Here is a 27,799-nt window from a genome sequence, read left to right as displayed (position 1 = left end):
CGTGCGCATGCTCAGTTCGCCGCCCCTAGCGCCCCCTGGCGCCGCGCATGGGGCGCCGCAGGCGGAGGGAGGCGAACCACTTCCGGTCTCCATTTTACGCCAGCGGAACAGCTCCCGGACGGGCTGAGCCGGGTTCTCGGGAGCGCGCGGCCGGGCTCGGTACGGGCGGGTCGGGGCCCGTCGCTGCTGTTTGCGGGGAGGGGGATGCAGGCCGCGCCCGGGGGTCGCTGAGCGTGACCAGGCCTCTCCCGAGCGCTGGGATCTGCCCCCTGCCCTGGTTACCGGCCCCGGGGGGAGCCTGGGAGGGGGGTCGCGGCCCTTGTTGCGTGGGGGGGATCGGTGTGTGACGCCCCTAACTCGCCTCTCTCCCCCCCTCCGCAGGCGGACACCGCCCTGGCGTGGCTCGGCGGGGTCCCGCCTACTTCCCCCCTCCCTGTACTGTAGGGGCGGCTCCCACCGAGACCGCGGGGATGGGCGGCCGAAGCCTCCTTGTCAAACTCGTCCCCGGACACTGATCCTCCCGCCCCGGCCGTCGAGCTTCAGCGGCTTCGCCCCTCGCGGGGAGAGCGAGCCCGTGCGAGCAGCATGGACCAAAGCCTGGTGGGTCACCCGGTGACCCTCATCATCAAAGCGCCCAACCAGAAATACACCGACCAGACCATCAGTTGCTTCCTGGACTGGACCGTGGGCACGCTGAAAACTCACCTCTCCAAAGTCTACCCCAGTAAGCCGGTAAGTCGCTGCCTTGCCTCGTAGCAGCCTGCCCAGGGCCATACTGCCTGCCCCGGTACTGTGGGTATTGCAGCGACTTCTAGGGGCCGTGATCAGGGCCCCATTGTCCTTGATGTGCAAGCCAAGTAAAGTTTGCAGTTGTCTTTGTTTTGGGGAAACAGGAAGCATAATCAGTATCTTTTTTCCTTTTGCATAGTCTAAGTAGGGCACAGTACATCTGGCTTGAAGGGTGTAATTGTTTTAATAAATATTGTGTATTAATATCAGAGGGGAAGCCGTGTTAGTCTGAATCTGTAAAAAGCAACAGAGGGTCCTGTGGCACCTTTGAGACTAACAGAAGTATTGGGAGCATAAGCTTTCGTGGGTAAGAACCTCACTTCTTCAGATGCAAGTACATCTTGCATCTGAAGAAGTGAGGTTCTTACCCACGAAAGCTTATGCTCCCAATACTTCTGTTAGTCTCAAAGGTGCCACAGGACCCTCTGTTGCTGTGTATTAATAGTTTGCTAATGTGCTAAGTAACTAAAATTGGGCATCTCTAGGCTAACTGGAGCGGTAGATGTTTTTGGCTAAACTTCTGTAAATGGAAGGCCCCTGAGGGTTTTTTTGGGGGGGAGGGGTCACCGCTAAGTTTCACAAACCATATAATATACTTATGGAAGGGATGGGCTGCAGGAATGCTTAAACAATGTGAAGATAATGCTTAAAAAGAGCATAATGGCCCAACTTCTCTCCTCCAACCTTGGTTTAGAAATTAGCTCTTCCTAACACTGAAGGGCATTGCTGTGTTCTCAGTTCTTGCAAATACTTTTGGGACAAAAGTGGATGTTGGTTGTCCTGATATAATGCTTTCCATTTTTATTAACACTAAAAATTAATTATCGCTGTCTTCTGAAGAAATTTTGTGACTTGCAAATTGAAAGAACTTGAAACTTTGTTCGATTCCAAATTTGCACATTAAAAGAACTGTAGCACCCCTGGGGCTAAGGAAAAAAACAAAAATTAATGGTTCAAATATATTAAGTGCATTCTTAATACATCAAGAATAATTCTTGTTTGCTATTCAATTGCCATTTAAAATGTGCAGGAAGTAGTGTATTTGGTTCTCTAAGAACACATTGAGAGGTGAGTTGATTACACTGTATAAGTATTTTCCTGTGGAAAAAGTACAGGGTACTGAAGGGCTCTTTTATCTAGCAGAGAAAAACATAAGAAGAACCAGACAAATTCAAATTAGAAATAAGGCATACATTTTTTTAAGTGAGGATGATTAAATGTGTGAACAAACTACAAAGGGAAGTGGTGGATTCTCTATGTCTTGATGATTTCGGATCAAGACTGGATGCTTTAGTAAACACCAATTAAAGGATTCAGTACTGGGTGAAATTTAAGGGCCTGTTATATATAGGAGGTCAGACTAGATGATCTGATGGTCCCTTCTGGCCTTAAACTCTGAATCTATGAAACATATAGATTATCTGAGGCACGAACAGTTTTATTTTATCTTTGTATAGCACCAGAACAGTGGGAGCCTAGGCTTGATTGGAGCATCTGGGTGCTACTGTAATACTTAAAAAAGAATAGAACAAAGGATCAGTTTGTATTGCAAATGGCTAGCATAGAGCTAGTGTAATAAAATGGTCAGCTGCTTTATCAGTCTCCTTCAAAAAGTGCAATTGTAGGATTGTGCTTTAGTGGTAAAATTGTTGTAGTTTCATCTTTGAAAAGAGGGTCTATATTTTTAAAGAAGGAATTAAAGTTGGAAGGAAAATAGAACTGTTGTGTATGCTTTGTCAGGCGTGCAGATCATTTTTTATCTAGCTTACAACATGATTATATTGTAACTGATAAAGCTACACTGACATCTGCTGGAATAGTAAATACCCTGAGGGCAAAACTTGTCAATTTATCTATTAATTATACTATGTATGAAAGGAGCATGTCCATTGTAAAGGAAATGAACAAACTCCTTCAATTGGTTACAACTTTTTCATCAATAGAAAACACTTTCCTAAAATTTGTTGAACTGGTGTGTGAATACACATCTTCCCCGGATCTGACATAGGCAGAGACTTGAATCAGTCTTTAGGAAACAACTCTAATGCGTAAGAGAATTTATATGCATTGCATCATTACTTTTTCAGGGAACTGAGCAGATTAGTGAAAAACACTTACTCCAGTTGAGTAATAAATTCCTTCTCAATGGGTCTCTGGTTACCAGGAGACTTAGGCTTTGTCTACTTACAGCGGCAGCTATGCCATTGTAGCACTCTTAAGTGAACAGCACAGTTGGAGTCGACGTACCTTAGGTTGAGTTACTGTGGAGTATACACCGCGGGAGGTTGACAGGAGAAAATCTCCCGTCAACTTACCTTACTCTTCTCATCGGAGGTAGCGTACAGGGATCGACTGGAGAGTGATCTGCAGTCGATTCAGTGGGTCTTTACTAGACCTGCTAAATCAGCCGCCGGTAGATCGATCGCTGCTGTAGTGTAGACCTGCCCGAAATGTAGACACTTTCTACATCCACAGAAGAGGTTTTTCTGTCGATGTAGATAATCCACCTCTCCGAGAGGTGGTATAGCTAGGTTGACGGAAGAATCTTTCCATCAACCTTACCACATATACACCACCAGGGGTTAGGCTGACCTGACGATGGTGCTCAAGGTGTGAAATTTTTCACAGCCCTGAATGACATAGCTAGGTCAATCTAATTTTTAAGTGTAGACCCGGCCTTACCACAGGGATGAAAGGGCTTTTTCTGTCTCTGTAGTAAGTCCACCGCCTCAAGATGCAGCAGCTAGGTTAATGAAAGAATTCTGTCAACCTAGCAGCGTTTACATTGTGGCTTAGGTTGGCTTAGCTACATCTCAGGGCTTTGATGATTTTTTTTATACCCTGAGTGAGGTATCTAGGTCAACCTAAGTTTTAGGTGTAGACCAGGCCTTAATTTTACCTGACCTATTAAATATGTTTCCATGCTGGGTTGAAGAGGATGGGGAGAATGCTAATTTAATCAGTTTTGCTTTTTTGTGTTGAGAATTTCATTGTACCTCATATACAGTTACTGTTAACTAATTCAGCAAGTTCAAGTGTCAGTTGGAGTGGGATTTACTGCATATGTTTTAGGTTGTGATTGATGGTCACAGATTAAAGGAGCCTTTTTAAAAAAAAAAAATCTGGTGTCCTATAAAACAGTATGGAAAGTATTTCGGTTTTAGAAGTTTTCTCCTCCCCTCCCCTCTAATAAAAGTTGGGTAAAACTGGCAAACTTATCTTAGCTATATGTAGGCTTGGAAAGGTGTAATTTACTAATGAGTTCTGGAAATTCATTTTTTTTTCCAAGTCCAATTTAAATTTTGCACTACTAAAACTTTTTAAAAGAAAAATGCTTTACACTGTTTTGTCGGACTTTAGTGACTGTAGAAGTTTGAGAAACAAGATTTAGAAATAAAATAATTTATTTGTTAAAATGCCAACAAAAGATGCACTAGTTCACAAGTGCTGCATATAGGCATAACATTTTCCTCTCTCAATTTCAATTAGTGATGGAAGGGAGAAATCAATTGCCATCACTTACTGATTATAAACGTTTCAAGCTGTTTTATATGACCCTCGTAGATCATTGTTATACCATTAGTCAAGTCATACTTATTTATGGCATATTAAAAATGATAAATGTTTTATCCCCTCCTTAGATTTACCAGCCATTGAAAGAATTTTTATTTATAAAATTAGTATTACAAAATAAAAGTAACAAATGTGAGACTAACCAACATTGATTCACAATCAAGAGTGTTGCCTCTTGTCATAAGTTTAATATATCATTTCTAATCCATGTTTTAACTTTTGGGTATTTTTTCATGTGGTAACATAATGGGAAGCTAAGAGCAAGAGATTGTCAGTAACCCAGTTATGATGCAAAGGACCCCAGAATTCTGAAGACTCAGGCATTGTCTGTATTAGAACAGTTGTACTAATTTATGTTATTATAAAAAGGCCCCAGTTAAATCAGTGCAAACTCTTAATGTAAATGCTCTTAAACCAGTTAAATCATTTCTAAAATCTGTCTAGACTGCATTGTTAATTCACTGAATTAAGATAAATGGATTTAAGTGAGGATTAAATTGATTTGTGTTTGTACATTTTAAACCGATTTAAACTAGTGCAGTTTTTATAGACAAGTCACTTGAATCACAACTTCCCCAAGGGATAAGTTTACTTGTAGGTGTAAATACTTTGGAAAAAAACTGAGTTGTGTTTTCAAAAGGTGATTCTAGTATGGTAGATCCTAGGTTCAAACCATTACAGTGCATGCATCTATTCTTTTGTATTTATGAATATTGATACCTTGTGTATGGAAAAAGGTTATTTCGAAGGTTGAAATCTTGCCATCTTCTTTTTAGTGTTTATTTAGGAATGGATGTTAACAACCTTAACTTCACGTTAATGTAGTTTTTAGTGAATTAACCTTTTTTCTGATGGTAAATGAATTATGAGCACATGGGCAAAGCTTAAATTAGATTGATGACCATATTTTCTTAATAGTCACATTTGAAGGACTTTATTTAAATTTCAGTGGAAAAATGGGATGGGAGAAACCATACTTGTGTCAAAAACTTGAATTTCTACCACCTACCAAAGAGAGATGCTTGACGAGAAACAGAGGAATTTCCTTTAGGAAACTGAGTCCATTACCAAATTCTGTAGAGATGCTATCCTCAGAATTGTATTTACTCTTAGCCATAAATAACTCTGACCATATAGTGCAGAAATGGTTTTGCTGTAGGTTACTTCTTATATAAAGTAGACAGTAGTATTGAGAAATTGAGCTCTGTAGTAGTGCTCCAGATATTACTTTTGTTAGTATAAATAAACTCAGCAAAAAATTTGCATGTCTTTTGGAGACGCAAGACTGGAAAGGCATAAACCACACTAGGAATTACTGAACTAGAGACTTTAGATTAGCAAATATTCATGTCATTCTCAAGATGTAAATGTTTTTTACTGGCATAGGCTAATTAGAAGTGCAGTTACATGTTTAAGTTTGTGCAAGGGGATTTATTGGATTTTTACTAGACAAGAAATATTCTAGGTGTTTTGTTCTCAAGAATCTACTCAGTTTAAGGATTATGCCAGAGAATTATTGTTTGTTAATTATATAGCTTTTGAGCAGGCAGTTGGTAACTAGATGATGTAAAACAATTTTTCATGTATTAGAACTTCTTATATAAAGTTACCAAAGCAGGGCACCTGTATTTGACCATGCAGGAGACTACCTCATAGAAAAAAACCAGAAAGCAACGTGTACTGGCTTCCTATTCATTTTAAGGGATTTCAGCTCCCCCCCCCCCCCCCCCCGCGCTATATACTGTATACTTAGGTCAAACTTCTTTTTTTAATCTTGCATTATAATCTTATGAGGTAAGCCCTCTGGATTCTTCAGAAATCCTCTGTGGCATTTTTCTTGTGATATGATTTTTGTCTATGTTTCCAAAGAACTTTTAAATCTTGTTGTAAGTACAAAAATATGGTCTTTAGTACTATCTTTGCTGCGATAGTTAACTCTATTCCTGTGATGCTTGTTTCTGTGATGTTGAAAGCCGAGGTTTTATAACAATAGGATGCTATGTTCAATGAAGTTCTTATATAACAAACACCTTTCAGCTCTATTCAAAACAATGTTAATTAAATAAGATGGGTCAAAGCCAAGGGCACTAAGCATGGAGAGTAAAAACTTACAAATTATGAATGTTTTCTTAACAGAAATTAGTCCTAGCAGTGAAATGTGGAAAGAATGTAGTCAGTGTGCTACAATACAGAAAAAGTTGCCCACACTTGCCAATAACCAATGGGGCAGTATAACTTACTGTCTTCTGTCTAAAGTGGACTCTTACAATGTGAAGATGGCACTTAGGACTTGTTTTGTCACTATTTTTCAGTACAGTTTCCACCTTTTGGTTGCTAGGACAAAACTAGTTTTGTGCATTTATGTCTGATGTTCTCCACCCATATCTCCTGCAGTAAACTTTGCCTTCCTTCTCTGTCACTGATGGGTTTCTTTTTTTGAGGCAGCTTATATTTGATATGTTGCTATGACTTTCTAGTGTGACTGTATTGAATGTGGTACATCAGAAATTGGAGTTGGAAGGAAACTTTTTTAGGTAATCTAGGGCAAGTCTCTACACTACAGTACATTTTCTAATTCTTTGCCCAGTATTGTTCTAAATGTTTGTAGTGATGTGGCTTTTTCCAGAAGAAAAATCTGTACCAGTGTAGTGTCCGGAGTACAGCTTGCTAAATTACAGGGGAGCCTATAAAGGTGATTGCAAAAAAAATGTGTGTATTGCCTTCTGCTGCACTGAGGCATACAAAGATGGTCTCAAAGGATGTTAAAAAAATATTTTGCATTAGAAATCTGGATCTCAGCAAGATCTTTGGTCCTGAATAGTGACTTATATGAGACTGCATACTTAGCTGCATATTAAGAGAAGGGGAAAAGGAATGCAGAATCTTAAGCAATGTGTACACTGATAACAGGTTCAGTTGAACAAATGTTAGCTCTCGTCTAAATTAGGGGTTTGGGTGGTGGTTTACATCAAGCATCATGTCAGCAACACTTGCTCCATATTGATGTGGAGCATATTAGGTGTGCTGAAAAACTTTGCCAGTTATAATCTTTTTTTACCCCAGGATTCTTAATGTTGCTTGTGCTTGCTTGTTCAAGTGACGTTAGCAAAGGTGGGGAACTTTTTTTTAAAAAAAAATTCCCACTGTAGATAAGGCTTCAGGACCCATTTAAACTAGAAAGCTGTTCAGGGATCTAGTGGTATCCTGAAACTGTTAAAACTACTTACATTTTGCCTTTATAAATGGAACCATACTGTGAACTTCACCAAGGCTATAGCATGATTTCGTAATTTAGTTAAAACACTTTAATCTGACCAGCAAAGGTAAAACCAAAGGGGTCCTTTTCTGCATAAAGTGCCTGATACCAGTGGTGACATATAAAAATCACATTGGGTGCTGTAGTAGCGTAACTTGGTCTCCCACATATACTTTCTACTCCTGGGGAAATTCTGCACATGCGCAGAATTTGTCCCCCACAGATTTCTTTGTTTCCCTGCAGAAAAATAACTTTCTGACAGGGAAACAAAGGGAAGCCACAAGAGGGGTCATGCGACCATCCCCAGCAGTATGTTTCGGGTGCCCAGGGCAGCTGGCAGAGAGAGAAATCACTGTGGGGAAGGACGCGGGACTGGGGAAGACCTGGCTGGTGGCTCCTACCCTGCACCAGACTCATCTGCTAGTTCCAGCTGGGCTGGGGAGTTTGGGACTCCCTCTTCACCTGCACGGCATCTGGGGCTGTGTCAGACCCACCCCCAGATTTCTCCCCCAGCTGTAGGAAACTCTGCAAACTCCCCCCCCCCCCCCACTCCCATGCTTTCTGCACCCATCGCTTCTCAGCTGCAGGGGGAAGGATCCTTGTAGAGGGAGCTGCTCTCCCATCCACCCAACCCCTGTGCATCCTGACCCCCTCATATCCAGACCCTCTTGCTGAGCCTCACCCCCTTGCACTCAGAACCCCACGATGAGCCTCACTCCCCCTGCACCTGGACCACCCCGACGAGCCACCCCAATCCCCAACCAACTGCACCTGGATCCCCCACTGCTGAGCTCTATCCACCCCACACCCAGACCCCCCTGCTGAGCCCGACCCACTTTCACCTGGACCCTCCTGCAGAGTTCCATTACCATTGCACCTAGAGGAACCCCCAACAAGCCCCTGTGCATCCAGATCTCCCCCCACACCCAGATCCCCCACTGAGCCACCCGCACTCAGATTGACCAACACAGAACCCTCTCATCCCACACCTGGATCCCCCCACCTTTTGTTATGCACTGTCAGCAATTTTCCATAACAGTTGAAATTACAAAACCACTGAAATGTGTTTTGCAGACTAACAGTAGGTGGTGGGAATTTGCAAGGGATTTTTTTTTTTTTCATCTACAAATGTTGTTTCCAGCCGTAAATCTGTACAGCTGGAAAAAAGCTAAATTCCTCTCTTTGTCCTATCTCGTAGTCTACAAAGGATCAGAGACTGGTGTATTCTGGCAGACTGCTTCCTGATCATCTGCAGCTGAAAGATATTCTCAGAAAAGTAAGCTTTACATCAACACCATATGATATTTTAAGCAAAACCATTGTGTGGGGGAAATAGGACACTAAATTTGCATTGTTGTTTAACTTCCAACTTTTCATTCTTATATTGAGATTGAGCATCTTATTAGACATGTAGTCTAAATGTGTTCAGGAAAACTAATTTGAAAGTTCATGTCCCTCTGCAGGGGAGTAGAGTTTTTTGAAGGACCGAGAGAGGTTTGGTGGGAGAGGGTAGAATATTTTGCATTAATTCTTAGCTAGTAGCATGAGGAATAGAATGACTGGTTTTGACAGCTGCCCCACGTGCTAACTTCACTGTTGGGTGATGACCTAAGTTTAATTGTGGCAGCTTTGAAGCATGGATCCTGCATATGTTCACTACAATGCTGAGTTTTGTATTGATCTGAAAACAGTTATATTTATAGGGTCATATGCTTCCCTCAATCCACAGCAGAACTCTTGGACAAAAATGGGAGTTCTTTGTTTAAATTGATGGTAGTGAATGGCAGTTCATACGTAGAAATGTGTTCTGCATAGTATCCTGACTCCTATCCTGGTATTAACCTTTAAACATTTTTAACTGCTGCTGGCTATGTTTTGCTTGTGACGGCTTGATAGTACTACACCTCTACCTTGATATAACACTGTCCTCAGGAGCCAAAAAATCTTACTGTGTTACTTGTATTGAACTTGCTTTGATCCACCGGAGTGCGCAGCCCGCCCCCCCCCCCCCCCCCCGGAGCACTGCTTTACCGCTTTATATCCGAATTCATATTATATCGGGTCGCGTTATATCGAGGTAACAGTGCAATTTGGTTGGTGCACCTTTTTTTTTTTTCCCTTTGCTGGTTCACCTTACAGATTGATTTAGTTTTACTAGTTTAATTTTAGGCTCCTCTTGCTAAACTGAATTTGAACTCAGGCCTCAAAGAGAGAAAACATAGTGTGTCTTAGTACTTAATATCTAAACATAGAAAATGTGTAGTTCTTGGTCTGGAGAGAATAGCCTGGGTCAGTACCACCAGGCAGGAGGAACTTGATCAAATGAGAATAGTGTAGGATTAGTGCATTTAGAAAAATGATTTGCTGGAGAGATTATTTTGTACCAGGAATTCTAAATAAAATCTCTGAATTTTGCCTGTGGTAGAAACCATAATGCATTTAGTTTAGTCTCATTGCTGAGGTTAGGCTGCATAGAAAGCAGTAAAGATTTCACCTGAAGCTATTTTGTCGGGATAAAGAAATACACTGCTGTGCAATAAAAACATGCACACCATTTAATATGTAATACCTGAACATCAGTGAGAAAGAACTAACTTCTGTTCCTGGAATTCTTTAAAGTATTGAAACCAATGTATTTATCAACCCTTGCAGTTTAAAAGCGCATACCTGGTATGCAGAAAAACAGTTTGTGTCTGACAGATAGGGATAATAATGCTTACCTCATTTGTCAAATTCCTTGATGAGAAGCGCTGTGAAAATGCTACCGAAGAGCCACTCAGTCGGTTTGAAGCTGGCTTAAAAAAAAATTACAAAAAAATTAAAAAACAAAAAAAAATACAAAGACTAGTCAATGACTAGTCAAATAATGTGTGTTCAGTTGTTAAACCTTTAAATCAGTGTGATGTCATTACTTGAAGATGAGATGGAAAACCATGAGGAAGCTTGGGTAACATGGTGTCAGAATCCTGAAATACTGGAGATATGATCATTAGCATGGCTTTAAGGTGAAATATCTATTGACAAATAGAAATTTTTTCCAAACGGATATTTATTAATATAATTTAAACAAATCTCAACAGCTTCATAGTGTTGTTCCTCTCCTGATTAAGGAAATTTTGAAATGTACACATCACTTGTATCTGATCAAATACCACCAAACTTAAGTAGATTATGACTAGAGTTAGTGGAAACCGTTTGTGGAATTATTTTTACTGGCAATAAATCTTCTCTTCTATTTTTTTTTTTCTTGTTTCATAAAATATTTAGCATCTACGTTTTGTGCAAACACTTCATTTTCTGTGATTGCTGACTAGTAACAACTAAAGGCCTGAATCAGTTTAGAAAAATACAGTTCTTTCCATTCCCTGAAAAGCTACAGTAGCTCCATGGCTTATGGATTTTTGTGGTAAGCATAGATGAGTTGGCCTGTTTATATATCCTGTTTTCTGATACACAAATTCAAGCCATGCTTATCTGCTGGAGGAAGAGCCCATATAAATAAATCCCGCTCACCCCGGGACCTGTCTGATTCTACAAATGTTTTCATAATGATTTTCAGCTACTGTACATCAAATTGTTTTACTTAAAGAATTTTTCATCCCTGTATGACCCCAGAACTGAGTTGGGGGCATTTTTATCAGTCTAATTAAGAAAAGATTGTAATGCGAGGGGAAGGAAGGGAAATAAACTGTTATAGAAGGGAAGTGAAATATTCTTTTTTGTTCACCATATCCTCCTTCCCAAATGTGCCATCAATTGCTTTAGATTTTGAAGAAAAGAATCTTTAGCTCATGGTTTCTAGTACTTTGTCCGACTAGCCATCTGTTCTGATATCAGCTAAGGATTTGATGAATATCTACTGAAATTTTTGTCTCTGACATTTTGCTCTCTTGACATGGAGTGTTGTCTAAAATAGTACTTACACACATGTTGAGATGTCTAGGAACTCCGTGAGCATGTGCACTGAAAACCTGTGTACATGTGTGTATAGCCATAACACGTGATGGCAGTGCTATTGGTCAGTGCCACTCAGATACTAAGCTTGAAAGAACATTCTATAATGTCAAGCATTCTGTAAGTTGCAGCTGTATGGGAGGAACCTTATTAGTCAATGTGGAGATTATTTTTTAAATTGGTCAAATTCCACTGCTCTTTGAATGAGACAAATCTGAATAGCGGAGGAAGGAAGGTACCAACTAGGGAGTGGAAGCAAGAGAGGAGCCTGGGACTAGAAATGGAGTTGACTAGAGTGGGAGTATGCAGTGGTGGTGTAGCTGTCAGTCCCAGGATATTAGACAAGGTGAGTGAGGTAATAACTTTTATTGGACTAACTTCTGTGGGTGAGGGACACAAGCTTTCAAGCTTACACAGAGCTCTCCTTCAGGTCAAAAATAACTTGGTGTAAGGTCGAAAGCTTGTCTCCCCCACCCACAGCAGTTGATCCAGTAAAAGATAGTATCTCACCAACCTTGTCTCTCTAGAGCAGGAGTAGCGTTTGTTGGGATTTAGCATCAGGGTGGCTATGTTTGCTTGATTTTGAAAAAAGAAAAAGTGGGAATGGAGAATGTGGTGTAAAAGCAACCTTTCTGTTGTCTGTTTTGAAGAATTAAATCTGGCTATTTAGGGTTAGTGTTCTAAGCTTTAGCCTTGTCTAAACAATAAAATACTTCTAAACTTATCCTGATAACTATTGTAATAACTGCACATTTTATTTGTGCCAGGGAGTGCGCTGCAGCATGACTTCAGAATCGAGGCAGGCTCCTGTAAGTGATTACTGAGAGCCCCACAGTGCAATTTGAATATAGTCACAGCACACCTGAAATAGCTATGGCCATATCCATTGAAGCTATTTATTTCTAGTGGGTTTTTTCCTATGGAATAAAATAGATACCTGCAAATTGAGCAGTCTTTATCACATCCCTGTTTGAGAAACAGCATATTCTTGGAGAATCCAACTCGATGTACAAATCAAAAACTGTTGATTTCCAAGTCTGACTCTGCCAGTGACTCATGGTTTTGGGCAAGTCACTATAGCTCTTTTCCTCAGTTTCTCCAAATAAAAATGGAGATACTTTCTGTATCTCATGTGGGTCAGAACTAAGGTTTGTACATCACTTTGAACAATTCTACGTACCATATATACTCGTTCATAAGCTGAGTATTTTTGGTAAAAAAGTGATGCATCAAAGAGCGGGAGTCAGCTTATAAACGGGTCTACACCAAAATTTGATGATTTTAAACTCTATTGAATTGAATACATTGGGGTTTTGTTTACCTGAAGCATTCACAGGCACGGAGCCCCTCAGCTCCCAGTGGCTGCGGTTTGCCACTTCCCGCAGCTCCCATTGGCTGGGAACGGCGAACCGCGGCCACTGGGAGCTGAGGGGCTCCGTGCCTGTGAACGCTCGAGGTAAACAAAACGTCCAGGCCCGCTAGAGGCTTAGCCTAACGGGCCAGTAGCCAAAGTTTGCCAACCCCTGAAATATAGGGTCGGCTTATGAAAGGGTCATACAGTTTTTTTTTTTTTTTTTTTTTTTTTACCTAACCATCTTGGGGGGGTCGGCTTATAAATGAACGGGCTAATGAATGAGTATATACGGTAAGTACTGAGTATTTATTGTTTGACTGCAATAATTATACTTAGCACTCATTACACATCTCAGAGCCACTTAAGAGTATATTTTCTATTTCACAGATGGGAAAACTAAGGCACAGAACAGTAAATGACTTGTCACCATGAGTTAGTGGCAAAGCTAAAACAAAATGCGGTCTCCTGTTTCTAGTGTGGTATCATACCCATTGTACCATGCTGCACTTCTAGAGGCAGGGCCAAGAGAAATTTATATGCCAGAACGTACGCTATTGTGCATAGTGATATAGTGAATTGGTAAGAAAATACTTTATCCAAAACGTGGAACTCTGTCATAGTGGGCTTAAGTTTTAGACGTGTATGTCTACTAAATTTTGCATCATGCTGCCTTATTAATTGTGTTTACTTTGAAAGTAGGTTTTTAATCCCATTTAACCTAGAAACTTCCCAAATACTGTTGTTTAAATTCTTTTTAATTTCTTTAATTTTAGCAAGATGAATATCATATGGTTCATCTAGTATGTACTTCACGGACCCCCCCAAGTTCTCCAAAACCAAGCACCAGTTCTGTGTGTCATGGAGCATCGACATCTGGCAACAGCTCAGTGAGTTTGGGTTTTTTTGAGATATGGAGTGGAGATTTTTCTCATTTGATCATGGTCTTTTTCGTCAGCACTTACCATTAGTTTTTAAAACCTGATTGTAAAACAATACAATGAAAGTGCAAAATGTGGTGTAAAAACAACCTTATGTAAACTGTCTATTTTGTACAATTAAACTTGGGTATTCAAGGGCAGTGCTTCAAATATTAAAATTGTAATAGAAAAAACATATGAACCCTGTTCTGGTAACTGTAACAATTCTAAAATCTCTGTAGTCTTCATTAGAAGATGACATTTGTGACTTCAAAACTGCTATGTGTTTTTATATTTAAAAATCCTTCTTCCCTGGAGCCTGAAAGTGGGAGTTTTCTTTACTGTATTTGGCTGTGATATAATAGCAGGTAAAAATGGTTCTAAGAGTCTTCTTTTCCTTCATTGTGGTGAGCCTCCTCTCCTTAGGTGGGAATGTGACTCTTTTCCAGGAGGCTGTTGAGGGTTAGCTGGGACATGTGCACATGTTACCTGTGTTCTGTTGGTTGACTGTCAGTAAGCAAAAACAACACTTTGGCAGTGACCAGCTGTCTTAGTTATTCTCACCTCACTGGAAGGCCAAGTTTGTCCCCTCTTTGACACACCTGCACTAGACAGCATACAGATTGGGACTTGCCCATGTAGCTGAAGAGCTTAAGCCAATCTCTGGGCAATACTTGAATACAATGAATTATTCAGAGGGATTTTATAAATATTTCTTTTCAAAAAGTCTACATTTATATTATAGTTTTTGAAATAATTGGCTTCCACTCTTATTGCTTTGCATTATAAACTACTGGTATGCATGTCTGCAGAGTAATTATTTTAAATCATGTTAGTACACAGTGCCAGATTCCTAATCTAGTAGAAAAAGCATCCATCAGAAAGCAGATGGACTTTATCCATCATTCTTTTTCTTCCGTTCTTCAGTTGTCACTCTAGTAGGTAAAACTATCTCTTGCATGCTTTTTGTCGCGGGCAGATGGGCTTGTATAGATGTTTGTTCCCATGCTGATATCTGTGGCATGTTGACCTTGTTCTAATTTCTGTTCTTCAGAGCTAGTTTAGTTTGAATGGATTTTTCTAATATTTAAACACTATACTTTAAAAGCTAATATTAGGAGTTGGGGTTTATGAAAGCTAATATAATAATGTATTTATTAGACAAATTCTAGCTATACTATAATTCTGGCTATACTAGAAACTTTGCCACCCTGCATTCTGATCTTCATTTCCGGGTGTGTCAGGGTGACTGGCTGTCCTGACCCTTTGGAGGGAGACTTGGGTCAACTGCATCTGTGGCATAATTAATTAGCTGCTTCCCAACCTAAGAGGGCAGGAATAAGGGGTCAGGTGATAGCTTAATGGACAGCTGGGCCTCATAAGAGGACACAGAGATCACTCTGGTGTAGAATCACAGGGAGCAGGCAGGCAGGCTCCTGTGGAAGGCTCTGAGCCAGCATCTGTGGAAGATTGCGTACTCCAGGGAACTTGGGGGCCAAGTGCTCTATCATAGAGCCAGAAGGTCTTTCAGAAGTAGCCCAGGAAGGGTCTGGGAACTAGAGCCCAGGGGGCAGGCTGAAGAGAAGCCCCCAAAGGGTAGAAGAATCTTATTTGTTGGGACTCTTCATTTGGACTTTTGATACCCCAGAAGGGTTTACATTTGTTTGTGACTTGGCCAGAGGGCTAAGCCACATCTCTAGAACTCATGGGTGGCAGGTGGAGCCCCCCTTGGGGGAAGCTAGCCCCTGGCTCCGCCCCTTCCACCCAGCCCCCAGAGTGGAGCCCTGATATCTCCTCCTCCTCCTTCTCCTCCCCCCCCCCCCCCGGCCTGCAACAGGAGCATTGAGCCTCCCTCCCTCCACCCAGAGGAGCCCCAAGTATCCCCCCTCAGCTGGAGAAGCTATGGGCTGAGCGCACCCCCTCTTGGCTGGAGGAGCCCCCCACTTGCCTGGAGGAGCCTCTGGCCAGCTGGGCCATGCCTCCCCTTCCCTTCTCCAGACCCTAAGCTACCCGGGAAAAGCCGCAGCATCTCCTCCCGAAGAAGAACCTGAGCCTTTGATATGCCCCAATCAGATTTCGGGGTGGCTGAGGAGGCAGTATGTGTTACTCAGCTTCCTGGGTTCATCAACGATCTATCTGGAGTCCAGGGAGAGTATTGATGAACCCAGGAAGCTGAATAGCATATACTGCTTTCTCAGCTGCCCTGGAACCTGCATGGGACATAATAAAAGCAAAAACTTCCCCCGCCAAATCTGCAACTGGGCATCCTGTGTCAGCATCAGTGCTCCACTGGCCTATTATACCCGCCGCCTATGCCAGAACTGACTGGTGTCTTTGTGTGGAGTTACTGAGGTGTCTGAAGGAAGGAAATTGAGGCAGGGAACGCCTACAGTGCCATGCTAAGCCAGCAGGGGGCACTTAAAGGACAGGCATGACCTGCGAAACTGGGTTGTGCAATTGTTTAAGAACAATGAGAGACACCAACAACAACTTCTGTTAGTGATGTCCATTAGTATCTCAGTTCACTGTTAAACATTTGATTAGAATCGTTAAGTGCTGATTTATTATGAGCCAGACCAAAAAAAGAGCTCGTTACCCAACATCTCCCATTTAGATTTTTTTCTGTGGGAGCTGCTGGGTGCTGAGCATTTTTGCAAACCTGGCTTCCTACTTCTATGCCTGGATGGGCAGTTGCATGCTTCTTTGGAAAATCTGGCGCACTAATAGCGCCTTTTTTAAAACAAAAGTTTCTTGTTGCATATGTCCACACCATATATAATTTAATGGGACTTTAGACAGCACACTTAAGAACATGCCTTTAATGCTTATATAGAAATATTGAGTCCCTCTATAAGTGTGGTGAAAATATTAAAGGAAACTATTTTATTTTAAGAATTCAGAACATTCTGGATCAACAACTCCATCACCCACAAGCCAAGAATCTTTATCTACATCTATAAACTCTAGCTCAGATGGAGTGAGGCATCGTAACCTTCCACAAGCACAAAGCAATCCTGTGCAAAGCCACCAATTCCCATATTTAATGCAAGGGTAAGTGAATTTGAAGTAATCCTCAACATCGTGGCATAGCGCTGTTTAAAATATGTATTTTTGCTGTAGATATCTCCTTTTCATTTTTTAGGTTTTTAGTTGAAATTCTGGTTACTCCATAGTCTATGATGGAATGACTTGTAATTAATATCATGATTTTTAAAATTCCTGTAATCAATCTTTATATATCTTTGATTATCTAAGAGTAAGTCCCTGAGTAAGCATTATCAATGCTGCCTTCCATACTGTTTTCTTTTCTGTCCTACCCTCGTACACTTTGCCTCTTCTGCTGATGCTCTCTTACTTTTGGGTGGTGTGACTGATATCCCCATTTGTGGTTGAAACACAAGCAAATAAATCCACTAAGCATCAGCTGATGTTTTTTTCCTTATCGCTTTTATTTTAATCAACAAGATTAGCTAACATTAAATTCATACAAGAACAATGTTGACTCTGAATTTTTTATGGCATACACACGTACAGAGAAGCAGTTTGACACTTGGCTCCTAGTCCACATTGGATTGAACTGTAGTAGTAATTCATGGATATCCTGGATAACAGATATAAGAGGCTGTCTTGTAATGGTGTGCAACATAACCTGATAGACTACCTTCAGGTTCTGCTAGGAAGAAAAAAATCTGCTTTGTAATATGGTAGGAAAATTTATGTATTATGTTGCACTGTGAACACTTATTCCTTGGGTAAATAGTGACACACTTGTCTTTTGAGGAAACTGGGTGAGGCTAGGTTGACTGTCAGGGAAACTGCTCAATGTAGAGTAATAAGCTCATTCTCAAGGTAACCTGTGGTATGTTCATCATATATAGGGGCTTTTCTTATAAATCTTTTTTTTTGGGGTGGGAGGAGGTGTCTGGGGGAAGGTTGGATAAATTCAGCTTTTCACATGAACTTGCCATACAGGTCATAAACATTTCACCAGAGTGCAATCTAAATAAATGAACTAGACCATTTGTCCCTCTCACCTGCAGACTGACTCTAAAGTCCTTATACCAAAGTCTAGGTGACTTGGAATGCACTATTATAGAAAAGTAGGCTTGGTATGTTAACACCTAGAGGCATGGCTAAGGGTCAGTTAAAGTGAACTGTAAAAAGTTATTTGATGTTTTCTCTAGAGAATAATTTAATGGAACATTGTCAGGTTGATCCATATTTTTTTAAAAAATCTTTAGCTGTGGGTTGCTAGACACCAGACTCACTAATCGCTGAGTGATTATTTCATGCCAGTACCAATCCTATCTGCTGTCTTTGTGTAGACAGCAGCCCTCTTAATGACTTGGGTTAATTTGCAGCCATTAGCCCCTTTGTTTTTTTTCCCTAGAGAGAGCAGAGTCTAAGACTGTGCATTGATTACGGTTTTGAATGACAGGGAGGATGATGATGTCCACAGTGACTGAGGGAGGAGGGACTGAGGAAGATGAGAGGTTAAAAGCTCTGTTCCATCCCTTTGTGGATGCCAAGCATCAGCTTATATTCGTGTCAGGAAGATAAGAGATGTTAGTTTGGACAGGAGAGTGAAGAGGGAGATCTGAGTCATCAGCATAGATAACTATGTACATATAGCAGTAGCATGTTATCAAGGACCAGTTACTATTAGGTTAGGTCCTCTCACCTATAATCCCTTATTTCTATGGCTATGTAGTCACAAAATAAATTGTCAATAAAATAGTTGTATTGCTTTTTAATAATTCAAAACAACTGGTTTCGGTAAATGGAACAACATATCTTTCAAAATAAGAGTACCCAGTACACTTTTCCAACATAATCCTTTTGTAATAAATTTTAGGATTTCTGAACTGTTGCTTACCTAAAATGAGACTGGTATCTTGAATGGAGGAGGATTTTGCAGTGGAGCAAAATATTGTCTAAACTATGCAGACACAAACTACCTGGACAACACAGTGATCATCTTTCAGATAGACAGGCCAAGGAAATCCAACTTAGAAATAAAATGCGTTTTGATGCTTATCATAGTAGGACATGTGCAACCTCTTACAAAACTTACTAAGAAGTCCAAATTCTTCCCACAGAAAATAATCACTTAGGCTATGTCCGCACTGTGCTGCAGTTTGGACTACAGGGATGTGAGTTGCAGCGTTTCCCCCCCATACACCTACGTGCTGTGCTGTAACTGCCCCATGTTAATGGTGCTGATGTAAACATGGGGCAATTACAGTGGGTGTGTGCTGCAGTTTGCACTCCTGTAGTCTGAAGTATAGGGCTATGTAGATAAACCCCCAGATAATGTGAGTAAGTTTAGGTTGGGGTGTGGCTTTTTCAAAGTGTTTTTTGAGGTTAGGTCAGGAATGTGTAAACAAAGTCACACATCTTGCATCCTCTCCCTTTGCAACTTGCTTTCCTGGTTTCTAGGGATTTTATATGATGGGAGAACTCCCATCTTGTACAGAATATCCCCCCCCCCCCCCCCAAAAAAAGCAAAATATAGAATATATACAAAAGGACCAGAGGAATTAATTTTAAGTTTCTGTCATTTTGATATCTAAGCACGTTAGAAGATTAGAGGTGACAGTGACAACAGTAGGGAGGTGGTTTTGCTTCCTGTTTGGGTAGGAGACAGCTTGGCTGAATAATGTAGGAGATGAAATGGTGTGTGGGGGAGGCAGTGGAACCCCATAAACTTGAGCCAAAGGATATTATATAGATGTGCACTCCCACTGAAGAACAGGATTGTCAAACTCCTTGCTAGTATGATGTATGTAACTGGCCTTCATGATGCTCAGACTCTGCAAAGTGTAAAAATGACCTGGTGCATTGCTGTTTTAGTCTGAAACAGCTCTGCAAGTTGTGAACTGAACCAGTTTACTCCAGTGAGGTTTGAGCTCTGAAGACGAGTGACAGCAGCAGGAATCACATTGCCAAATAACTTTAGGCACGGATTTGCATGTGCATATGGTTGAATAAACAGAAGGCAGATAAATGCTCTCTACCATTTTACTTCAATTAATAATACTGAATATAGTAGTTAGTTAACTAAAAATTGAGTTGCTGTATAAGGGTCACATACTGTTTGTGCTAACCTTCCATTGCCACTTTGAAATTAACCTGTTGAGGCTGGTATATGGCCCTAACCTATGGATAATAAATAATTCAGCAGTCTCCACAAAACAAGTTTAGCAGCTCTGCTGTAGAACGCCCTTATATCCAGGACAACCATTGCTGCTCACCAATTACTTCAAACAAAATGAAATATTAGGAAGATAGTATAGTGGGTATTTGCAAAACATAATTAACCTTCTAAAACCATTCTTAACCAGATACCATGTTCTGAATAAAAGAGTTACACAGGGATCGAAAAATATTTGATGTTATCATATCCTAAGACTCAGCCTACTTGCCAGAGTAAAAACTACCTGTGCCATTTCCCCACCAAAGGTATGCCTATTGCCACATATTCATTCCCGCACCAGTAAATCAACAATGCTATTCCTCTATGCACTAATCTTATTCTCCCCTGCAAAAAATACACCTTTTCCAAAACCTTATTCCCGTACATAGCTCATTTAGTACATTTTGGGTTTCTCCTTTACATTCAAAATTTAAACCTGGGTCCCTCCAAATTAGTGAATTCTGGGCTCTCTTCCCACCCTCAACCACTTAAGAAATATTGGGCTTCTCGTCTCTTTGGACGAATGTTCTGAGGCTGCGGTCACTCTTGGACATGCTGGTGCTCCTTGGCCTCAGACAGCTCCATTCTTCTTTGGCTGTCTCTGTTCTGCTTGCTTTTCCTCTGCTGTGGGAATAGCAGCAGAGGTAGTTCTAGCTTGTTCTGCTCTGCTTTCCTGCTCTTCCATGGCTTCCAAACTCCTGGACTACTCTGCTTCCTGCCTCTTTTCCCTTCTATTCTGAGGAAAAAGTGGAAGCTGCTCATGCTCCCTCTTTCCCTCTCCCTCCCAGAGAGAGTGCACCAATTCTTTACTTGGGAGGGACTGTCAGTTTTTTGGTTAAATATTGTTTTTCCACTCTGCCATGCAATGTATTTAATTGAGTTCTAAGCATTGCCCCTGTATTTCCCCAAATGTCCCTGTTGATAGCTTTCAAATGTGTTGGCTGTGTACTTATTTTTGTACTAGCATCTGTTGAGTTTTCCAAGTAAATCAAATATAGCTTGACAAGTTAGCATCACAGAGTGCTTCTCTGAAGCCAAGATTTCTCTGAGTGATAGAAAATGAGAAACTCAATGGGCCTCAGAGTTTGACATTATTAAGTATTAAAGTGCGTCTTGCCTCTCAGGAAACGTAGTCTCCAGTAATTAATAATAAAGCATGCAAATTGTTTTGGTGTAAGAGAAGCAGAAATAGCTTAGGACACTGTATTATTAAAGTCTCCCGTAGTTTTGGTTTAACTATGACTAGCTTCTTTTTCTGTTACTTCACTCTGAAGGGAGAGGAAGTAGGTTTTTTTTTTTTTTTTTAAGACCGTGTCACAAATTTTCAAGTGCGGTATGAAGTGGAGTCACAAATTCCAAACACCACTTCCAAGCATTCCAAGCAGCATCACTGTGGGAGAGGAAAAAATATTTTTTTTTTTTAACAACTGTAAACAAGCTTGGTGTTTTGGAATGTGCTGCAGGTCACAAAAATGAAGAACTTGCTAGAGTAAATTCAGAGCTTGTTACTGGAGAGTGGAGCACAACTAAAAGAAAACTAAGCTATACCAAATATTTTTAAAAAGGGACTTGCTACGCTCCTACAAATTGTCTCAGCATAATACCAAGGTAGCACTGATATCCAGGGGTTCAACTCAGGAGCAAGAAGGGTGAAGTAATGATACTGTCCCAAGTTCATTCGCTATGCCAAACTCATCCCACTTGGCGTCTCCTTTTGAAATCCCACTCTGTACATTTTCATAATATGATCATCTCTCTTCTTTCTTGAGTGCTTTGGGCAAAGATGAAAAATTCCTTCAAAAATATTGATAGCTTCTACTTCTCCTTCCTCTCATTCCTCAGTGGGATCTCTTGGTAACACTTTTCCAGCCAGTAATCTACCCAGGACAGAATTGTAGCCTGCTGTATATTTGCAGCATTTGCTACTGTTGCTAACTGCAGTATGAATAAACTTTTAAAAACTATTGCTTTATGCTGAGAAATCCATTGAAAGATGCCATAAGAAACCCCAGAGTTTTTTGGGAAGAATTGGGAATTGTCCCAAAACATACTGTGTGACCTGTGAGATATAAAATACTTTTCACTTCCTTCAGCTTCCATGTAGGAGTTTCTTTATTTTTTGCATGTGAATTTAATGCATGGGGAAGGTTCCCTATGGCACAAAGTTCTTTTATCCACAAACCAGACTGCATGAGCTGTGTTACAGTAAGGTTACCCACAATGTTCTTCCAGCGTCTTGCAACCAGGATGCAAAGGGGCCACCTCTAGGGGTGAGAGGGTAGCTTGTTTTCTATACCCAGTCAATCCTTGCTGATTTTGTGGTTGTGAATCATGATATTTCTATCATTGCTTCCAAAGCGAAAGTTATAATAGAGTTAAAGTACATTTTAATCAATTCCCTGCCATTGCCGGGGCCTTGGATATTCACGCACCTCAGTCCCTCTTGTTTTCTGCCTGTGGCACGTAACAGTCTTCTGTAGGCTGTAATACGTTGGTCTAGTTTCAGTTGTTGGGTTTAGTGTGCACATGGTGTTGGTGGCCTGTGATGTGATGGAGCTCAGGATATATGATCTGGTAGTCCTTTCTGGCCTTAAACACTGATAGTTCCTTGAAATGCCTGTAGTAGTGGGTTCTGAACATGTGAAGTCTTCTAGTGCAGTTAATCCCTCCCTATAATATATACACACTGTTTGATCAGAGCTCTGATTTTAAGAAGTTTGTCTTCTAATAATGAAATAATTAGTAATGATTATTTGGCCACAAACCCATTAGTCAGATGTAGTTAATGATAGAGCTTCTAGATGCAACAAATGTTTTTTAGAATGGAAATAATGTTGGTACATTCAAATGAGGATTGATCACATAATTGTGATGACCTTTTATCTCTGACAAAGAGCTCTTCATTTTGCACAATAATACTGTTTGTGTGATGGATCAGGTATTTATCCAAAGGATGTCTTTACAATTTTATTGATATTGAATTCTCATGGAGTACATGAAGAAAAAAGTGCTCAGTGTAATCTATATTTTACAATAATAAGTGTATTTGTAATTATTAATAGCCATGGTCTGAGTGGGTTTTTTGCTTTTAATTCCCTGTAGCAACATAGGCACCCAGTTTCCAGGTCAAGGTGTTTCTACTGGATTTTCAATGTACCCTGCATTCAGCCCATTACAGATGATATGGTGGCAACAAATGTATGCACGTCAGTACTACATGCAATAGTAAGTTACTTCATGTATCGTCCTAGTGCAACTGCTGCGATAACAACCTGCCATAAAAAAAACTAGATAGCTGCTGTTTGTGTGACTGACATTTCTGTGCCTTGCCTCTTTTCTTTTTTTGTCTGGTTTTACTATTTTATACTTAACTTAATTTGGCTATTAAATTAAAAATTACTTAGCCTGCTTCTAAAAATGTATTCCTTTTAAAGTTTTATGATTGAGAGTGGAATTCTTCTGTTTGAAAGTATCTTTATTAACATTCACCACTGGAATTGTTGTGATACAAACATTAGACTCATTGGGCTCTTGTACCTGCCCAGGCAACACTTCTGCAAGATGGGGTTAGCTAGTAATAGGCTCAAATCACAATTATTACAAAATTGTATTTTCGAGTTGAGGTTAGCAAGACCAGAAAAAAATCTCCCATGCCAAATAAAATGGATTCCATTGGTTTTAAGCCAAAAAGCAAGGGAAGTAGCCCTGTTGAATGTCAGTGCATCATTCTGGATGAGAATTTTGGTCCCAGAGGTAGATCTGCTCCTCTCTTCCACCTTATTCAGTTGGCAGTGGGGCTGGGAACATTATGGGGACAGCACACAACTGCTGACTGAGAGGTAATGCCACTTGTCACTCTAATCATCTTTGCTACTGGATGCATGGAGTGGGCATAGTCTTTGTCCAGAAGAAACCGTGTCCTCAGCTGAGAAGAGGGTTATAATAGAGGCCAAACCTTCCCTATTTTCACCTTGTGGTGTCCAGATACTGCAACTTTGATTCTGTGCTAGATCTCACAATCATCTGAGACCCCGGAGAAGACATACTTATTACCTGATAACAAAATGGTTCTTAAAGTTGAAATTTCATGTTATTTTCCAAACTTCGATGTTTTACTCAAAAAGTAAAGAGCTTTTACTTAAACTAATCCTGTGCATCTCTTCTGGTGGAAGAGGGAAAATTTAGTTGAATTAATTTGGGGATTTTTTTGCTTGTTATGCATCTAAACTTGTTGCAGAATAATGTATATATTTGGTATAAAATGGAGGAGGGAAAAGATGAGTGAGAGCTGCCACATGTCTGTCCAGAGGTACTATAGAAAGAAGAGGAATTTCTTCTTTATCACACAATACCTGTGAAGTTTGTGTATATTTTATATACTTGTATTTAAGATCTCAAGTTTCCTAGGTGCTTCAACTGGCATTTTTCTCTGTACAAAAGAGTTGTAAGGAAGCTTGGGTTTAAATATTATTACTTCTGATACAAAGCTGGCTTTTCAGAAAACATATTTTTAAATTTCAGTCAAGCTGCAGTTTCAGCCCAGGCAACATCCAGCACTGAGCCAGTCAGATCAGCCGTCGCGCAGCCTGTAAATTCAGAGCATGTTCCTGCAAATGAGCCCCCAGCAGTGCCAAACGTAGCAGCACAGGAGAACAGGCCTGTAAACCAGAATGTTCAAATGAATGCACAAGGAGGTCCAGTAGTGAATGAGGAGGACTTCAATCGAGACTGGTTAGACTGGATGTACACATTTTCTAGAGCAGCTATTCTCCTCAGCATTGTATACTTTTATTCTTCCTTCAGTCGGTTTGTCATGGTAATGGGAGCCATGCTACTGGTTTATTTGTGAGTAAAAAATATTCATTTATGAATAGCTGTAGTTTAGATACATGATTATCGGTGTATGACTATAATTATAAGCTAACTTTTAAAGGTGTGAAATTGGATCACTTTACAGAATTCCAACGTAAAGGTGAACTCCAAAGAATTTGTAAAAGGGAAGAATTAATGATGATCATTAACAGGGCACATACAGAAACTCGGCTTTCAAACAGATGTTCAGATGTAGTCTCAAAATATAGAATTCTTGAGTTCTGGATTCCCTTTTCCCCTGTAAAAACTGATGGGCATCACACCTAAAACATGCTGCTTTTTAGATATTGGTGATGTCAACTTATTAACTGTTGCAGGGAAAACATAGAATTATGGAAACAGAACTTAAGAGGTGAGTGAAGGAAGAATTGAATTTAATTCGATTGATTTCAGAAGCATTTGTTTGCATTGACGTAAATTACATATTGTTACTGATTGGGGATCTTAAAGGTGAACTGTAAAGCTGAACTCAATTTTGTATTAAGCACAGATATACTTACTGAATGTTCCCAGTAACTTGTATGGGCTCCGTGGAGACACTCCAGAATTCAACATTCAGGGGCTTTATAGATATCAGAAAAGGAAAGATTTACCATACGCCCCCTTTAAAAAAACCAAAACCAAAAACAAAAAAAACTGAAGCTACTGCCTTTTGCTACCAAAATTCATTAACAATGACACTGAGGTTTAGTGAATTTAAAAATACCATCTCAGCCAGGGTGAAGGCGCCTAGTGTGATCTGGATGGAAGTGGAAAGTGCCAGAAATACTTAATGATTACGTAGCACTTTCATCTTGGGCTACTTTCAAGAGATAATTTTTAAGGAATTAAATTTGAGAAGATCTGCATTTAAGATTTTTGCATTTTCATATTCAACTTAAAATATGGTTGATTGTGCTACCGACTTAAAACTGCCTGTCAGAAACATCATTAAAACTGAGTAGCTCAGGAACAAAATATTCACTTGCACATTACCATGATCACTGACATCAATAAAATGTGTGGGGTTTTTTTGGGGGCGGGGCGGGGGGGGGGTGACAGGCAAGTAGGGGAAAAAACTTACGGTGAGCAGAATTTTTCAGTGTTGACTTAAAATAATATAGGTATTAGCTGTTCTAAGAAGCATTTTATTCTATATTTGGGTTAACAGGGATCTCTTCAGTTAGTTTTGTTACTTAGAAATAATTCTCAGACTCCAGTATTTCCCCAACAGTCCAATCAAGATGAAGAATGGATTATCTGTTCTTCATCTGCAAGTAAGTTTAATGAGACTTGGACATGTAGATAACAGTTATTTTCCCGTTGTAGAAATTTCATAAGCAGCTTTACAATTTAGAGAGACAAGGCTTTTAATTGTTCATTTTATTACATAGACACCAAGCTGGATGGTTCCCCTTTAGGCAAGAGGGAGGCCAGCAACAGGCAGCCAATAACAATGCAGAAGTGAACCCTGATGGACAAAATGTAAATAACCCTGACCTTGAGGAGATGGTAGGTGAATGTCAGCTTGGATGTTTCATATTTTCCAGTATTCTCTCTCTTTCAAATAATCTGTATTTGTAACTGAATAGTAGTACAAAATTCAGCTTGAATCGGAAGGGAATGACGATGGAAATGCACTTCTCTTTTTTACACACACACAAAAAAAAGTAACCTTAATAGGTGGGATGGACAGAAGGGAAATTAATCATTAAACATTTAAAAACAAAAAGCTAAAGCCTTATTATGAAAAACCAGATCAATACTGCCTTCATCTTTGTCTGTAATATTTAATAGAGAACTGCTACTTAGACTTACTCCACTGTTGAATGGGTATTATGTTTATGCGACTAGATCCTTCACAGGGAGTTGCCCTGTTAATAGGGTTACTTTATGTAGGAAAATATTTCCATTAATATATTCTGCCTCTTTATTAAAGCAATTAAACCATTTAGACAATTTCTGTTTTAAAAGGAGCGTCTTATGGATGATGGGATTGATGAAGACAGTGGAGAAGATGCAGGTGAAGATGGCAGTACAGAGCAGCATCCTGGATTCATGGCTTCAGCTTGGTCCTTCATCACCACCTTCTTCACATCGCTCATCCCTGAAGGACCTCCACAGGTTGGCAATTAGGCTCAAGAGGAACTGTGCCAGGCAGCATAAGAAGCTGTACATAGAAGAGGGAGCTGAATCTAGGGGGCATTTTAAATACAGTGCAATTTCAAAAGATTTATATTAACTTTTTGATCATGGTGTACAAAAATGTGTATTTTTCCCTTTTGGCTTTCTCATGCATATGAATATTTTAAGCACAAGTGGATTACTACATTTTTTTTTAAGTTCTTCTTTTTTCTAAAGAAGAATTAAATGTAAAGATACCGGTCTTCCATGTTTTATTTTAATTTTAGTTGTAAATTACACTGAGACAAGAAGTTTGTAGGTTGTGTGCACGATTATTCCTTTGAAGAGCTGTTAAAAGTATAAATGTCAACAACAAAAAACCTTTTAAAAATGAGATATATCCTCCTGGTAAATTTAACTTAACTGTGAGTCTTCCTAATAGTCTTAAACACTATATAAATCCTCGTCTGAGTTTTGTGTTTATGGCATCCCCAAAATAATTCTATTCAGACAAAATATTACCTGCTAATGGTATGTTTTTTTCTTGTGCTATAAAGTACTAAGCCTCTCATGTAAGAAGCTAGAAAGTTTAAATATCTTGAGGCTATATAGCCAGTTTCAATAAATTTTGGGGTGATTTTCTCTTTTAGACAGCTCTTCAAAGAAAATTAACAGTGATCAAGTACATCATCAATGTTTGATACATACAGTACTTTTTAAAAAAAGATGTACTGGAAAATAGACATATGTAATTAGTTTTTTTAATAAAAACCAAGTTACAGTAA

General features: G+C 39.9%; 1 protein-coding gene across 2 annotated transcripts; it reads left to right on the top strand.

Annotated features, from left to right (window-relative positions):
- Positions 1-27,799, top strand: HERPUD2 (HERPUD family member 2). Of its 2 annotated transcripts, XM_065583772.1 has the most exons (9): positions 1-159; positions 382-732; positions 8,817-8,894; positions 13,700-13,813; positions 16,737-16,894; positions 23,142-23,264; positions 24,561-24,884; positions 26,285-26,402; positions 26,865-27,799. In XM_065583772.1, exons 2-9 carry the CDS (start codon positions 586-588, stop codon positions 27,024-27,026), a joined length of 1,224 nt encoding a protein of 407 aa, XP_065439844.1. In that variant the 5' UTR covers positions 1-159; positions 382-585; the 3' UTR covers positions 27,027-27,799. The 2 variants fall into 2 exon arrangements, with proteins under 2 accessions (XP_065439844.1, XP_065439845.1); XM_065583773.1 differs by lacking the exon at positions 26,285-26,402.

The sequence above is a fragment of the Chrysemys picta genome, chromosome 2, assembly GCF_011386835.1.
Source record: "Chrysemys picta bellii isolate R12L10 chromosome 2, ASM1138683v2, whole genome shotgun sequence".
NCBI lineage: Eukaryota > Metazoa > Chordata > Testudines > Emydidae > Chrysemys > Chrysemys picta.
The sequence above is the reverse complement of the archived record's forward strand: the minus strand, read 5'-3'. Positions and strand labels throughout refer to the sequence as shown.

Bases quoted from the DNA above. Each gene is read 5' to 3' on its own strand.
- HERPUD2 (XM_065583772.1), top strand. From the start codon at position 586: ATGGACCAAAGCCTGGTGGGTCACCCGGTGACCCTCATCATCAAAGCG. The intron at 23,265-24,560 runs GTAAGTTACTTC...TTTAAATTTCAG, and splicing joins CGTCAGTACTACATGCAATA to TCAAGCTGCAGTTTCAGCCC. The intron at 24,885-26,284 runs GTGAGTAAAAAA...TTTATTACATAG, and splicing joins GCCATGCTACTGGTTTATTT to ACACCAAGCTGGATGGTTCC.